The sequence below is a fragment of the Pleurodeles waltl genome, chromosome 6 (genome assembly GCF_031143425.1).
Source record: "Pleurodeles waltl isolate 20211129_DDA chromosome 6, aPleWal1.hap1.20221129, whole genome shotgun sequence".
NCBI lineage: Eukaryota > Metazoa > Chordata > Amphibia > Caudata > Salamandridae > Pleurodeles > Pleurodeles waltl.
The window spans coordinates 823,250,457-823,267,347 of record NC_090445.1 but is presented as its reverse complement, the minus strand read 5'-3'; the positions used below and the strand labels follow the sequence as shown (position 1 = coordinate 823,267,347).

The 16,891-nt window shown below is 44.7% G+C and overlaps 1 protein-coding gene across 1 annotated transcript in view; it reads right to left on the bottom strand.

The window, feature by feature from the left end:
* Positions 1-420: 420 nt before the first annotated feature.
* The window catches only part of LOC138302047 (calcium homeostasis modulator protein 3-like), a 49,256-nt gene continuing 32,785 nt past the window's right edge, over positions 421-16,891 (bottom strand). The window contains exons 2-3 of the mRNA XM_069242450.1: positions 7,747-8,002; positions 421-1,197 (exon numbers count right to left, since the gene is read on the bottom strand). Coding sequence (XP_069098551.1) covers positions 718-1,197; positions 7,747-8,002 — 736 coding nt within the window. The 3' untranslated portion in view covers positions 421-717. The remainder of the gene's footprint in view (positions 1,198-7,746; positions 8,003-16,891) is intronic.

Genomic DNA, 16,891 nt, shown 5'->3' with positions numbered 1-16,891 from the left:
TAGTTATTGATTATTAATTATTGATTATTGTGTATTGGTTATTGATTACTTACTGGAGGTGTGGTAAGAACATCTTTCTTAATTGCGAGTCAAAACGTTCATCAACCTATTCGCGTCCCCTTGTAAGTTTACTTATTAAGGTCAGACGTGCTAACAGTCCTAACCTGGTGACACCACGGCCAGCGAGATCAAACTTTGTCAATGCCGATCTTGCACTGATGGATTTTAACTGCCTCACTACTTTGGCAACTACTTCTATACCAGGCTTTGGGCATGCCTGTCATTCACACTTATCTTTTACTTTTTCTGCTCTTCTGCAGCCTCCACAATGGGTCTATTGTAGTGAATCAATAAATAAAATAAAAAATGATTCATTCATCCATTAACCATCTATAAACGTGCAGAAGCACTTTGCTCATATAGATCCCAAAACACAATGGATCTTTTCAGTTGATCATTTTCTTTGAAAAATATGCTTGTCACTTAAGGCCTTATTTAGAGGTTGGTGGCTGGCTTACTCCTACAAAATGTGACTGTCTGCTGTATTACAAGTGCCTTAGGCTATATTGTACTAAGTTGTAACACAGCGGACTGTACACACACCATGTTTAGGACAGAATACACCATTTGCCAAAATCTAAATAAGGCCTCTAATTTTCTTTAAAAGAAACTCCAAGTGCACTATTGTATGTTGGTTTGTAGGACCCATTCACGGTTTCAAACATCTGTGTGCTTGGCTTTCCTTGGCTCTTGTGAGAAGTACCACCCATTACACTCGCTGTATCCCCCAAGGCACAGTGATTTGTCTGACCGGCAGTGCTGCCGCCTGGCGGCTGGACTGATGTCAAGAGGGGGTTTATCTTCATGCCAGGTTTTCAGGAGACTGTTCATCTGGTCGAGGTCGGTGATCCCACGCACCTGATCCCCCTCCTCCTCCTCTTCTTCTTCAGGCACCTTGGCTTTAAAGTTCCTCAACCTCATCTCGTTCTGCATACTCTCAAAGAAATAAACAATGCACTTGTGCGCAAACCCCCTCGCGTGTTCACAACAGGTTTCATCAAACACTTTCTGCTCCAGGTCAATGTAGTTGCTCCAGTAACGGGTTTGCAGGAAGGCGGTCTGGTTAAAGCAGGGTTTGAGGGAGCGGGCTAGGAAGGCCAGCACGATCAGGAACAGCAAAATACTCCAGCCTAGAGCCTAGACGGAGAGAAAAATATAAACAAAAGGAAGGTGATTAGACAGCTTAGAACCGTTCTGACTCTGAGGCAGAACAAATGACTCCAACCAGGGGTGTGGTCTGTGAAGGACAGCAGAAGTTCTCTAAAGAACATCTAAGGGGAGAGGTTGTTACCGTATGGAGAGGACTCTGATTTAGTGAATAGTCTTGGGGTTCCTTTCAAAACCAGTTGAAATATTGATTTTTTTGCACCCACATTGGGATTTTGAATTTTGAGTTAAATATCGCACATGCAGGGTTTTTTTCATCAATTATTTTCACTTCATAAAATTTGGTGGAATTTTATGTCGGGAAAAAACAGATTGTACCTACTTGTCACAGTTTGAAAGTGTGGAAATAATGCAATATTACTGCGTTCTTGCCATATTGAGATGAAAAACTCAGAGTGATGTGTAATACTGCACCAGGTGAATACGCATAAGTTTACAGTCTAGAAAACCTTGAGGTAAGACACTGGATCACGAATATCATCAATGCTTGGTATTACCACCAGATTTAGTATTCTGCACAAAGAAGAGGGGGAAGAGTGTAGCAACAGACATGGATGTGACTAGTCCCCACATTAGCAGCTTGAGCGGGGTGGTTGCCTCTGTGTAGTCTGTGTAACATATTAAGTACTAATTGTTATTTATGGTTCCTTTTACCTCTCGGAGACTCTGTCTCCAAAAGAAGCTCATAAAGACAATCGTATTATGGGGCTTGGCTTATGATAACAAATTGAACAAAAGAGCATGGAAGGAAGGGGACGAGGGAGAAGAAAGATGGATAAGAGGATGGATGGAGAGTATGACAGATGGATAGGAGAATGGAGAGATGGGTGGCTGGATGGATACATGGATGGATGTATGGGTGGAGGAGAGGTAGGTTGGTTAGAGGTAAGTAAGGATATATAATGGAGCTAAGGAAGGATGGATAGTGGGGAGACAGAATGGAGGATGGATGGATGAGCAGGAAGAAAAGATGGATTGATAGTGCAGAGGTAGAGCGATATATTAGTGGAAGGATATACTGATGGATGAACTTGAAGTTGCTAGTCTCTATGTCCTTTTCTACCGATGAGGGCCTAGCGAGCACAACTTCACAATGACCTTTGTGTAAAAACATTTGGAGAAAAAGATGGAGAGGGAAATGGATAGAGGGATTGATGGATCGACAGGAGAATGGAGAGATGGATGAATGGGTAAATAAATGGATGGATGGAAGGAAGGATGGTTGAAGAGAAGTAAGGATACTGATATTGATAAATTTTGTAGAGCGCGTCAAATGCCCAAAAGCATCTTGGTGCTAAAGATCCATAAGACTAAAGGGCAGATGAATTACAGAGTGTTGGAACAGAGCCAAGTTTTAAAACACTTCCTAAAATGCTCAAACTTGGCTGTCCTCTAAGGTGCCTGGGCAACTGTTTTCATAGTAGGCAGGAGAAGAAGACAAAACCTCTACCCCCCAAGAAACGTTCTTAGCTTTGGGAACAGACACTTTCGTGGCTGTCTCCGAGCTCAATTTTCCATTAGGGATATACTATTCAAATTTGTCCCTTAAGTAATTCGGCCAGTCACATGGAGAGCTTTTGTGAGCTTTATAAAGTGTATTAAAAGCAACTCTCTTTTACACTGGGATCCAATGAAGCTTCTCCAAGGCCTTGAACACAGAGAGAAATTTTGGGATTTTCTCAAGAAGCCTTGCAGCTGCGTTTTGCAGCCTTTGCAATTTATTTAAGGGGCCTTGTTGAATGCCCAGATAGAATGCATTACAGTAGTCAATTCTTGATAACATAAGAGAGATTATAACTGTCTTCTGTAAGTCAAACTGCATAGACGGTAAATTTTTCTTGAGGCTTTTTAACAAGAAGAAGCAGGATGAGATGAGCTTGTTAACATGATCAATGAAGGAGAGTTGTGACTCAAAAATTACCTCAAAATTCCTTACTTTGAGAACAGGTTTGGGGAGAGAGCCAAGCTCAGGGGGGGACACCATGTTGTATTACAAAAGGAAGTGTCCTTCCCAAAGAGTAAAACCTCCGTTTTCTCAGAGTTCAGTTTTAGACAGTGATTGCTCATTGTTAGAAATGGGTCTTTGTTTGGCAGTCAGGTTACCCCCTGTCCAAGCAAGGACCCTCACTCTAGTCAGGTTAAGTCACACACAGTCCAAATCATCCTGTGCCCACCCTCTGGAAGCTTGGCACTGAGCAGTCAGGCTTAACTTAGAAGGCAATGTGTAAAGTATTTGTGCAATAAATCATGCAATAACACAGTAGAACACCACAAAAATATGCCACAGTGTTTAGAAAAATATATAATATTTATCTGGATAAATGCAGGTCAAAACAACTAAGATGCAATAAGTATATGTTGAAAATATCACTGTAGAAATGATATAAAGTGTATTTAGTCTCTTAAAAGCAATAAATTTACCTGGTTTGCGTTCAAAATCTCCGCAAGGAACCGCAGAGCAGAAGATGCGTGGAAAACAGGGAGGTGTGCGTTGATTTCTGTGGCTGCACACGGCGATGCATCATTTATTTTTCACGCAGGGAAGGCTTTGCGTCGATTTCCAGCGCTCAGTCTTGGATCCTCTTCGGGTTGCGGGGTTTTCGGATGCCCCGGGGATGATGCATTGAATTCCGGCACTGACAGGATGAAGTCACGGGGACTTTGTCGATCCGGTGGGCGTTGTGTGGAAATTTCTACTGCGCTGCAGGCGCTGCGTCGATTTCCCTCTAGAAGTCAGGCTGCGTTGTTCCGGCTCAGCTGTGCATCGATCCAGTGGGCTGAGCGTCACATTTCTAGTCGCTACACTTGCGCTGTGTTGATCTTCTCGTTGTGAAGTAGGGTTGCGTCATTCCAGTTTGGTGTGCGGTGAATTTATCACCGCGATGCAGGCTGTGCATCCTTTCTGGCAGGCTGTGCGTCGATTTTCACAGCACAAGGAGTTATTCTTGCAGAGATGAAGTATTTTTGGTCTTGAGACTTCAGGGAACAGGAGGCAAGCTCTATCCAAGCCCTTGGAAAGCACTTCTCAGCACAGCCAGAGAGCAGCAAGGCCGCAGGGCAACAGCAAGGCAGCAGTCCTTCACAGAAAGCCGCCAGGTGAGTCTTATGAGCAGCCAGTCAGTTCTTCTTGGCAGGTTGCAGGTTCTGGTTCAGGTTCTCTTCTCCAGGAAGTGTCTGCGTTGATAGGGGCAGAGGCCTTGTTGAAATACCCAAATGTGCCTTTGAAGTGGGGGATACTTCAAAGAGTGGCTTAGAGGTGCACAAGGTCCCCTTTGAGTTCCATGCTGTCTTCCAGGGTCCCAGTAGGGGGTGTGGCAGTCCTTTGTGTGAGGGCAGGCTACTGTCCTTTTGCATGAAGGTGTCAGGCCCTCCACCTTCTCAGCCCAGGAAGACCCATTCAATATGCAGATGTATGCATGTGTGACTGAGCATCCTGTGTTTGGGGTTTGTCTGAGTGGAATGCACAAGGGAGCTGTCAACTAACCCAGTCAGACGTGGATTGTAAGGCACAGAAGGATTTGAGTGTAGCGAAATGCTCCCTTTCTAACAGTAGCATTTCTAAAATAGTAATGTAAAATCCAACCTCACCATTAAGCAGGATTTTGTATCACCATTCTGGCCATACTAAATATGACCTGGCTACTCCTTTCGGATCAGTATCTACCACTCAAACAGTATATGAGGGTAGCCCCAATGCTATCCTATGAAAGGAGCAGGCCTCACAGCAGTGTAAAAGGAATTTAGAAGTTTTGCACTACCAGGACATATAAACCACACATGCACATGCCCTTCCTTTTACCTACATAGCACCCTGCCTATGGGCTACCTAGAGCCTACCTTAGGGGTGACTTATATGTAGAAAAAGGGGAGTTTAAGGCTTGGCAAGCACATTTAAATGCCAAGTCAAAGTGGCAGTGAAACTGCATACACAGGCACTGCAGAGGCAGGCCTGAGACATGGTTAGGGGGCTACTTATGTGGGTGGCACAACCAGTGATGCAGCCCACTAGTAGCATTTAATTTACAGGCCCTAGGCACATGTAGTGCACTTGAGTAGGGACTTACAAGTAAATTAAATGATCCAATTGGGTATGAGTCAATGTCACCATATTTTGAGGAGAGAGCATATGCAAATGGTTTGGGGGTGACCCTGCAGAAAGGCCATTTCCTACATTCATCTTGCGGACTATTGCGCTCATATACTTCTTAAAACGTTTTGCCACCTCTTCGACATCACTTGTGATCGACACTACAATCTGAGTGTCATCAGTGTAAAAGATGGTTGGGAGATGACTAATGGAGAGAAAGAATGATGGATAATTGAGTGACAGAGCGGAGAATGGATGGATGAAAAGGAAGAAAAGATGGAATGATGGATGGTGCAGAGATTGAAGGATAGATTAGTGGATGATAGACTCATGGATGAATGGATAAAGAGCTAGAAAGAAGGGGAAAGAACAGAAGACAATGGATGCAAAGAAGAATGGTGGGTGGATAGAGAGGTGAATGTCTAGGGAGGGTGGATGGTCGGAGAGGCAAAAGGATGGATGAATAAATGGAAAAAGAAGAGCAAGAAAGAAGGGGAGCAACAGAAGACTGGATGGAGAGAAGGATCGGTGGATGGGTGGAAAGGCGAAAGGATTGATGGATGAATACATGAGAAAATGAAAGCTAGATAAAGAAGTGAAGAAAATGAGAAAGTGTTAATGGAGAAGGAAGGACTGATGCACGGAGAACTGGATGGATGGAGAGAAAGAAGGATAGATTAGTGGATGGAGATACCGGGAAGGAATGAAGAGAAGGATAGGAGGGGAATAGGAGATAGACGATGGAGAAAAGAATGGGTGGACAGATTGAAGGAAAAAAGAGAAGGGATGAGAGGAGGGACAGTGAGTGGTTTGAGAATTCTGTTGAGGGAAGACACCCCTCCCCCTAAAACAGGCTTGCTCACTGAGTGCAATTTGGGACATGTTTCAAAGCAAGGGATAGTTTTTTGTGGTGGTAACAAGTTTATTGTATGTTTTTGAAAGGTGTTTACTTTAATCCTGCAACCTCTCTTTTGCTCTAAGTCACAGACTGATGTTGAAAGCTAGCAATGGCCCTAAAGAAGTGTGCCAGTACCGCATGTGTGTGTGTGTGTGTACACCTGCTGCCTGCTATATATGTGTATGTATTTGAGTGTGGGAGCTGCCACACTGCTGCTACTTGTGCTGTCTCTGTTGTGTGTGCGAGGGAAGTTTTCATTGCTAATACCTAAGTAGTACCAGTTCAGTGTCTCTTAGTAATTGGTGGAGATTGAGAAAACATTTCCACTAATCAAAAAACATAACCGTCACATTAACGTGGCTCCAGATGAGACGCACTTCTATACTGGTTGGCCCTGAGCCTCATCTTTATATCCATTAACATCTTCATGCAGCTGTTATCAAATAGAGCATTACTGACTGCACACTCAGTCAATAATTCTACTTTATAGTCCTCCAAAACACCTCCCTATGCAGCAGCCCACCCACCCTAGGCCTCATCAGCCAGGCTGCTCACACAGGCATTTATTGCTGGAAACCAAGTCAACAGCAAGCAGAGAAGTCAAAGGCTGCACACCAGCATCAGTACCACACTACTCTTCTTGCAGTCATTAGCATCAGAAGCTCCTCATGACTTCCAGGGCCAGACTGGCCATTCTGCTTTCATCATCTTTTTTTCCATTGTCCCCTTCCTTCAATGCTCTCTTGTTTCATTTGTTCTCATCGCCCTGTCCCAATCATGTGCTGCCATGCCTCAACCATAAAAGCCCCCAAGAATGGGAGTTATGGTCTCCTGTTGTGTCGGACTGGTTTGAAAATTTTTGCAAGGTCTCCAGTCTGGCCATGATAACTTCTACCCCCACAGAATCTCTAGTTCCCCCTTTGGTAGTACTATTTAAAGGCTGCAGCTTGGCACATATCACCACCCTGCCTCTCTTTGTCTCATTTGCTTGCCACATTCCACCACCATTCTTCTTCCAGATATGGCCCTCCTCCCATCCTTCACCTTATGTGGTATCTCAGCCACTGGGATCAGTATTAGCTGTCCCCTTTTACCTCCCACTGCATATGTACCTAGGGAATGTGAAGATTATTGGGAACAAGAAAAGACAACATGGATAAACCACTGCCCCTTCTTCTATGTCGTAACTTAATAACAATCTCTTCTCTCAGTACCTCGCTGTATCTCACATTCACAGAAATACTCAGGTGATTTTACAATTACAACCCTTTATATCCTCCATTTGTTCATCTAGCTGACTATTGCGTCTACTTCTGTCTGCAGGTCTACCTGGATATGTGGTGCCTGTGTTTGCAACGCCACCTTCAAGTGTATTGTGTGTTTACAACCATGCAAACATATAATGGAACCATATATGACCATTAAAACAAAAGTTAATATATTTAAGGTGAGTCAGACATATTGGATTTGCCTTTGCTTTTTACTAATTGTGTAGTGGTGCCCTTGTTCAAAAGAGTTATGCAGTAAGTCTTACCTGTGACCAGCAGCGCAGGAATCTGGATACAGCCTTCCTGGAAGTGAGGTTTCTCATAAGCTCATCGTCTTTGCAGGGGACCTTGGAGAGCAAGACTAAAACCTCCAGGGGTGTTTTATTTGCAAATCCAGAGAACCTTTCTGCATCAATTGATTCGCTGAAGGCACAGATAAAGCACTTTCCGTCGAGGAGGGTGACAATTATCCAGACCACAGGAGCGATCATTGCTCGCTGGATGACAGACGTGCACATGTACCTATAGGAAGATGTAAACAAGAGGCTGTATCATGCATCTCTAACTGGAACTGTGTGGGACCAGAGTTAGGCTACAAACATACAAAGTATTTATTTACAGCAAGAAACATAACTGCATGCGTTGTGGAATATTTGAAGAGGATACAAATGATTTTAAATGTAACTGTTAGAGAAAACAAATTATGTATTTTTCATACACTTATCTAAATCACAGCAGCCTTTTGTAACTTAGTTCTAGGTTTGTCAGAAGTGGGCATCTAGAAGGAAACACAAAAAACAGGGAAGGTCAAAAGGTGTTTTCTGATGTGGAGGTATGGAAATAGAGTTACCTTCAATCTCAGAGATCTAATCCACCAATCGCCAAATTAGCATTGCTGCCAAAAAACACTCTGGCCCATATTTATACTTTTTGACGCAAAACTTCGCCGGTGCAGTTTTGCGTCAAAAATATTACCGCCGGCTAACGCCATTTTGGTGCGCCGTGCGGGCGTCATATTTATACGTTGACGCACGGCGGCGCAAACAACAGGTGGGAGTCATTATTTTTTACGCACACCGCGGCGTCAAGTCATAAAGGAATACGACGTTAACGCGGCGGAAATGACTGTGGGTCGATTTACGACACCACAAACCGGATATGCGCCGTTTTTTTTTACGCAATGGCGTCAAAAAACTCAGCGAACACAGCCATTTCACCAGAGGAGAGCCAAAATGGATCCCAGATGCCACTACAGACCCCAGGAAGATGACAGCAGACCAGGAACCAGCCAGGAGAAGCCACACAAGAACCAGGACACTTTTAAGAAGAAAAGAAAGTGTTGCTTCAGTGCAGAGGAGCAGGAAATCCTGGTTAAAGATGGAACACCAGCACCAACTGTTTGCCACATCAAAGTTGCCAATCAGTAGGAGAGAGGCTATATGGCAACAAATTGTCGACAAGATTAACAGTGTGGCTGAAGTACGCAGAACAGTCATCGAGTGCAAGAAACGCTGGCATGACTGCAAACGCAGGACCAAGGAAAAGATGGCCAGGAACAGGAAGGCAGCACTGCAGACTGGAGGGGGGAGTCCAGCACACCAGGAGGCCCTGGACCACATGGAGGAGATGGTCGCAGCCGTCATCCCTGAGGAGATCGTCACAGGGATTCAAGGACAGGACAGCGCAGACTACCAGGAGACAACGCACATGCAGGGTAAGTCGCATGGGGAATTGAAATGCACTAATGTCAACTGCAACCGGGGGGGGGAATCCCTACTACACATTGCATGTAAGTCATCATATACATGGAGTGGCATGGGTAAAGGGGCACGGCAGGGGGGGCATGGCCCGTTCTGAGAAGACCTGGGGCACACCATTACACAACACCAACAACAGTCCCATGGGGCATGCTCTCATGCCAACGATAGAGCAAAGGGAAAGCCACGACAGGAGGGAAGGCCACTACGTCAAACGGACATCCTGGCACTCGTCAGCCAACAAAGTAAACAACAATAGGAGCGACACAGCACTAAGGACACACCCATGCTGCATATGCCAGGGTCCATCCTGTGCCTAGGTAAGAAGGCAACATCACAAATGTCATACTGCTCTGTCAACAGCATTGAGGAGGGGACACATGTAACTGGTCACTGAAATACACCTGCACAGTCAGAGGATGAAATAGGACACTGATACGACTATCAGGGCAATCCAATGTAACACACATTACCCAACATCAGCAGGACCCATTAACAATGTCAACATCCATATCAGATCATAACATTGCCATGCATAGGATATGCAACATGTCAATTACATTTAAGTCATTGTGAACGATCAGGGATTGGGGCAGGTCCTGATAGTTAAGTGTGCTGCCAGGGCCAGCAGAACACCCACAGCCAGTGAAAGGTCTCACCATGAGAATGGATATACACGGAGGGTCGAGTAGGACAAGAAGGTGGCAATACTCTATTTGGCATAAACCAACACCTAGAGGCGATGAGGCTGACAAGTCTGATAACTCAATAAAATACATGTGACACACAGGTGGGCCATAGGTCTGAAACAATGCCCATCTGAAGGACTGCACATATTAATACAAAACAAGATCACAAAGTGAATTCATCAAAAGGCAGGCACGTCACGTCAAAATTGTCACACCACAGACACACTAATTGTACCCTGTTTCATTGCAGAGGAAGATGGATCTCCTGCCGATATGCCTTCCCAGATTTCCCTGATGACATGGATGACGAGCCGATAAACATTCCCCAGGAGACTATCCAAAAGGTCCTTGAAACCCTCCAGACCCCACCTTCAGTCACAAGGAGGAGCACAGAACAAGCAGCCATCGCAGAGGATCCACCCACCACCCCAATTGTAAGACCTGCCAGCTCCAATACAGCTGAGGACTCAGACGACACTGTCACCAGCTTTGAGAGAATTGTAGTTGGAGTACAGCGGGAGCTGGTCATGGAGGTGCGTGTGGGGATGCAAAATATGGCAGCCAGCCTTCAGGGGGTGCGTTCGTGCATGATGTCATCTGCAGATCAGGCAGCAGCTATGCAAGCCCTAACATCTATCTTGCATGAACTGCAGAAAACCCAGAAGGAAATCAGCACAGCTGTAATACAGTTGACCCAACACCTACAACAGCAATCCTGTCAACGCGTGCACGAATGCAACATTGAACCCCTCAGGGCCGACCTGGCTGCCTACCATCGTGATGTGGCTGCTATTCTCAAGAACCAGCAGGCCCTCCTTGCAGCAGTACTGCCCTTAAGACCTTCACAGGGAGCAGCGACAGGGATGTCTGGCTCCACGTCTTCTAACACTGAGGTGTGTGTTGCCCCTTCACAACCAACAACAACAAGGACAAAGCAGGCAACACACACATCAGAAGAAGAAGACATGGAACAGATCACGTTCACAAGGAAAATGACCCGGAAGCACTAGTCCCTGCCACATGGCCAACTATTACCAAGGTCCTGCGCTTTGTAACTTGCCAGTCTTGCAACACCTGTACTCAAGCACTGTTCTGCAAACCACTGTATATTTTGTCACCCAGCCCAGTGATTGTCTCTCTCCTACTCATTGGCTAAGTCTGTCCCTCTGCACTGTCTGAAACAGCAACCCCAGCATGACAAAAGCATTTTGGTAAACCCTTGTGTTGGATCACAATGGAAGATATCACTATAATGGACTCACAATCATGGACAATGTACATATAGCACTACAGCACGTTTCAATAAATAGCACTTACACAACAAATCTGTCTCTGGGTAATGTGACATTTCAACTGCGCAGTAGATAATTGAAATGTCCCTACTGTCAAATAACGTAGCTTGTCAATACAACTGTCCAGATATTATGTAGTTAGAGAAATCTGCACAGTGACCATGATTGCATCATACTCTGCCCATCCTGAGGGAATAATCTGATGAAGTGAGAAACCATACACCACCATGCTGTGTTGGACCTTGCTTTCAACATGTATGTGTGAAATAGTTGTGGTCCTCTGCTATAGACCTTCAAAGGAGATATGTACATGATATATGTAATTAAGAGTGTGTGTGCATGTGACCATTGTATGTTAGGCATCACATAAGCTCTGGGATGTTCCGTGTCCTACTCAGTATCTCAGCAATGCTCCATGAGGCAACACTCTTATTCTGATAAGTAGAGATGAAGGTGTGTAAAAAGGAATAGCCAGACCATGATATGGTGATTATAATAGGTGTTTATTTACATTAGTTAACTAAAGTGGTGAAGGTGATCATATTCAGAAGAAATTATTTACAATCTGTTGCCGCCTGCGTATACCAGCAGCTGTGTTCTGTAGTTCCCCCTCCTGTTGCAGGCCAGCATCCTCCTCTTCAGGAATGTGTGTCTCTGGTTCCAGGAGGGGAATGTTTCTTCTGATACAAATGTTGTGCAATATTGCACATGTGAGGATGATCCTACAGACCATCTCAGGGGAATATAGGAGGCTACCACCAGTGATATCGAGGCAGCGGAACCTTGACTTGAGGATGCCGAAGGTCCGCTGGACAATGCTGCGTGTCCTCCTATGGGCCTCGTTGTATGCACGCTCTGCAGCTGTACTCGTGTTGCCAAATGGTGTCATAATCCATGGCTGGATGCCATACCCCTGATCAGCTGCAAGAGAAAATGAATGGGATCATGTTGATGTAGATGCCACTATTGAAAAGACCTTTAATGGCAGTAGTTGTCTTGTGTTGTCTGTGACTCTTTTGTGTACTAATGTGACATCCTATGCTTGTAGGCTATACCATCTGCATTGTGTTGTTTCCTTGGCTGAACAAGTGTTTGTCTGCTAACCGTTTGTCAGCAGTATGTTTGGGGATTTTCAGTACAGTGTGCCCTGCCTAGCATTGTGACTTGTGATACAGGTGTCCGTGTGTCTTCACTGGGGGTGAGATGATAGTTCCATGCACAGTTAAAATTGAAAGTGTTGTTAACACGTTCATATCAAAGTACCCTGGACATCCCATACCTTTAGACTTAGGCAATGTATTAATGTAAAGGTCATTGGGACACTTACAATTTGCAAGGTGACATTTAGGCAACCACACTCATTGACGTCTTCGCATTAGGCTGTACAGTAAATTCCGATGTGTGACAGGTTCAATGGTGACTTAAGAAACATGGCTAGCGATGTCACGACCTCAGTGTGTTCCTGTCGACATGTTGCTGTTGTGGTGTATGTGTTGTGTGTCCTAGAGGGTTGCTGTGCAGTGTGTAAATAAGTAGGTTTTTGTACTTACCAACAAGTAGTCCATTGCCATACCGTCCATCCTGGAAGTGTTCATTGATGGTGCAGTGACGGAAGATGTATGAGTCATGTACACTCCCAGGATATTTAGCCACGATGTTGGTGATCAATCCTTGGTGATCGACTATGGCCTGCACGTTGATGGAATGTGTGTGCTTCCTGTTGCGGTAGAGGTGTTCAGTTGCAGTAGGTGGCACAAGGCGTACATGTGTGCAGTCGATTGCACCAAGGACGTGTGGGAAGCCACTGATTGCGTAGAACCCCTGTTTAGTTTTCTGCTGCTTCTGCAGTGTGTTAGGGAAGCAGATGTGGCAGGGTGTCAGTCGAATGATGGCGTCCAGTACTTTGGTCAAAAAGGCGGAGAATGATGGTTGTGATATTCCGCCAACCAGGGCACCAGTTGTTTGAAAAGAGCCACTTGCCAGCATATGAAGTACGGCAAGCAGCTTTGTTTCTGTTGGGATGGTGTGGGGTGTCATCAAAGTGGGGGCCAACTGCTGTTCAATGTTTTGCAGCAGCTGCTGAATGGCCAGTTCAACCGGTACCTCTGTATGATGTCGTGTTCCCTGAGGCCCTGAAGGGTTGTTCTTGGGCGGAATATCCTCTCCTGCCTTCTGCGCTGCCTTTGGGGTCCCTGCTGATGTTGTTGTAGCTGCTGTTGTTGCTGCTGGGCTCTACATCTGCGTGCATGCTGGATTAGAATCACCTCCATGGCTCCCTGTTGCTGCTCTGCTGCTCTGCTGTTTGTTCTGATTAAATACAGGTGTGTTTGCCCTATTTTAACGCCTGTCCTGACCCAGGTGTTAATTTTTGATGCAAATTTCGGGCTGTGCGTCATTTTCTGGCTCCGCCTCCCGGCCATTTTTGCCCAAAAGCATAAATACGACGCACGGCCCTTTAAGCCATTTTTGGGACGGGAACGCCTACCTTGCATATAATTAACGCAAGGCGGGTTGCTGCATCCCAAAAATTACGCACACAGCGGAATTTTGTCGTCCGCGGGCTCGGGCGTCAAAGTTTAAAAACGGGGCAACGTTTGCGCTGATTGTGCGTCAAAAATGTTGACGCACAATCGGCGCAGACGGAGTATAAATATGCCCCCCTGTATTTAGCACAATGCACTGCCTAAGACTCATTTTTAAGTCAAGCATAAGCATACCACCTCTTGTATACTTTTTAGAATACTTCTTGGGCTTAAAGCCATTTCATTTGTTTGTTTCACGTCACTTAAAAATCCTTCCTTGTTAGTGGTCAGTCATGCATCTTTGTCCCTCCCTTTTCTCTTTGGAAGCAGGGACCAACTACTGTATAATTGTTTATCTCTTCTTTAGGGGACTTTTTTTATTTTGTTTCCTGCTCGTGTTCAGCAAAGCTTCAGTTTTCATTTGAGGGCATTCTTGCTCTCAGCTTTGCTGTAAAAAAGGCTGTTATCTTGGTCACATTTGCTCTTCATCAGCTCTCTGCACTGAATGTACCTGTGTGCAGTTCCCGGTGTTGGGAGGGAGGGTGGATGCCTGCTTGTTTATTTAATTACTTGTTTTAACTTTGAAGGCTTTACATGAGTACCAGCTACATTACACAAGGACATAATCATTTTTTGTAGGCATGGGGGAATTAAGTAATGTTGAGCCAATGCTGTGACTCGAACCCAGATCCTCACTTTCAAAGGCAGCAGCTCTTGTCCTTCCACCACACCTTCTTCCTGTTTGAGCAGGTTTCCAGATAAATAAAGCTTGAGAAAAGGACTCCACCATACAAAAGACATACTTGTGATTTCTCAGAGTAAGTTCTCTCTTGTTTAAGTTTGCCTTTTCATCATGCTTGATATAATGTGTTTTTATTAACGAACTTAACAGTACTCATTTTGGACCTCAGAAGGAAGTAATCATCTGGATACAGCTCATCTTCTGAATACAAGTGACGAAAAGGAGGGGAAAATAACAGCAAATGTACCAGGAGTGGGAATAGAAGTAAAACACAGCACAATCTCAAAGTATTCTTTCTGCCAATGGATGACACTAGCAAACTATTTGAGACATTTCTGTCTACTAGGAAAGGGTGGGGAAGGTAGTCATGCTCTTCAAAGTGATGCCGAGTAATTACACAGAACAATTATGGCAAAGGGCTAAAGCTTGGCAAATCTTTGGCTCATGGTTGGACTCACCACAATTTGCCAACATGCTCCGAATCATCAGTATAAGCTGTTCCCCCACGGAGTCCTAGAGACAGTGCCAAGACTAGAACAAGCACTTAGGGTCGACTATGTCCATACACATACATCAAACACTAGGCCGTGCCCCAAATAAATAGGTTGCATGAGTGGCTGCACTTCGGCCATGCTGGTTGTAAGAAAAGGTTTAATTCGCACATTAAAGGATGGCTTCCTAAAGAGGGGCAGCACTAGTATGGACATTGACTCACTAGTAATTACAACAAGCACTACTCAATGATACCCGCCACTTTAGCTCACTTCACATTCTTAAGGTAGGTGGGAAAAGAAGACATCAGGTACCGTTTCCTAATACCCGGTGATGGTCTTGAGGTCAGCAGTGCTCATAGAAATTTACATCAACCTAACCCTCGACACCCAATTATGTAACTCACAATTTCTCTTTAAGGCTTTTTTAAGTGGGACAGGAGTTTGTGGTTGTGGATAGACAGGTTTTATTATAATCATTTCACCATCCTCTGAACAACTTATGTGCCTCTTCACGTAAGGTAAGACTGGAATGAACAAAGTCAGAAACAGGTAGGTAAACACTCGGGTATTTTAAAAAGGCATAAGTTACATTTATTAAACTTGAGAAAATGTATATCACAAAGAAAGGGTAATAGAGTTTAACGTGTTATGCTGATGCCGTGTTTGCTTTGTCACCGCAGTATTTACAGCTTTAGTCATATGTTTCAGTATTTAAAATACGTAAAATTATTTATACTAACAGTAAATGAAACTGCAAAGGGTTAATCAAATAAAGCAATTGAACAGTTTAATTTGATAAATATAAAATATGTTATATTTATTTATAATAACGTTGCAACCTTTCAGGTAGCTTTGAAGTAGTTGCGTTCCAATATGGCCACCTAGAATATTAGGCTGGGTAGGTTTTCTCCACAGTAGTCCTACGTCTGTTACTTTGGCAGGCAGACGCATGGTTTCCACTGTCAGTGTAGAAAGTGCAACCTGGTGGACCTGCCATCTTCACCACATCTCACTGTTTCGCAACTAAAGCGACAAAATGCAGTCTCAACTCTGGCTGCCCCTTGAAGCCAATCCTGATGTGTGTAGATTAACTCTTTGCAAATGCCTTATTATTTTAACTACCCTCTCTGCATGGATCGGCTCTCTGCGTCACATGTGCCTGCATGCGGTCCCTGGTGGTGGGCCGGAGGGCAGAGGCCCGCTTGTTTATTTAATTATCTGTTTTAACTTTGGAGGTTGTATATAAGTACTAGCCACAAACAGGGTTGGATTGGGATGAAAAATAGGCCCGGGCACCCTAAAGAAAAGTGGCCCACAATTGCCGATCATGCCTTTTCGCATAACACTGCTTCAGTGTTTGAAGTAGAATCAAAATAAGGAGGGGAGTTCTCTAAAAGAGAAATGTCCCAAAAACTGAAACAGAATGATCTGTCTAGCTGTCAAGATCATTCAGTATACCTTTTGTTTTCTTAGCTCCATTGAGATTTAAAAAATAGCAAACATTGCCTGCACTCCTTGTTCACACTAGTGAACCACAGCTGAATATCACGGAGGTCACTTCAGTTCAAGTCCACTGCTCAATCTACATCAATATGCCCGTAGCCGGCCCAAATTAGCTTTTTGTTTCAATGTGCCGGCCCAGCGAGGGGCTGGGATTGATGACTCCTGTCCTGTTGGTGAAGGGGAGGTATGAAGGCCTCCAAAAAGGCTGCTTAGACCCCCACTGGGCCGCTAGTAGCATCTAAACAGGCACAGATCGATTTCAAATCGGTCACCACTCTACCCTAAAAGGCGGCCCACAGCTGCATCTAAGACATTGGCCCATGGGCCACTTTACCAATCCGACCCTGGCCACATCACAAAGGGTCATGTAATTTTTTGTAGGCACTGGGAGAGATTAAGCGATACTGAGCCA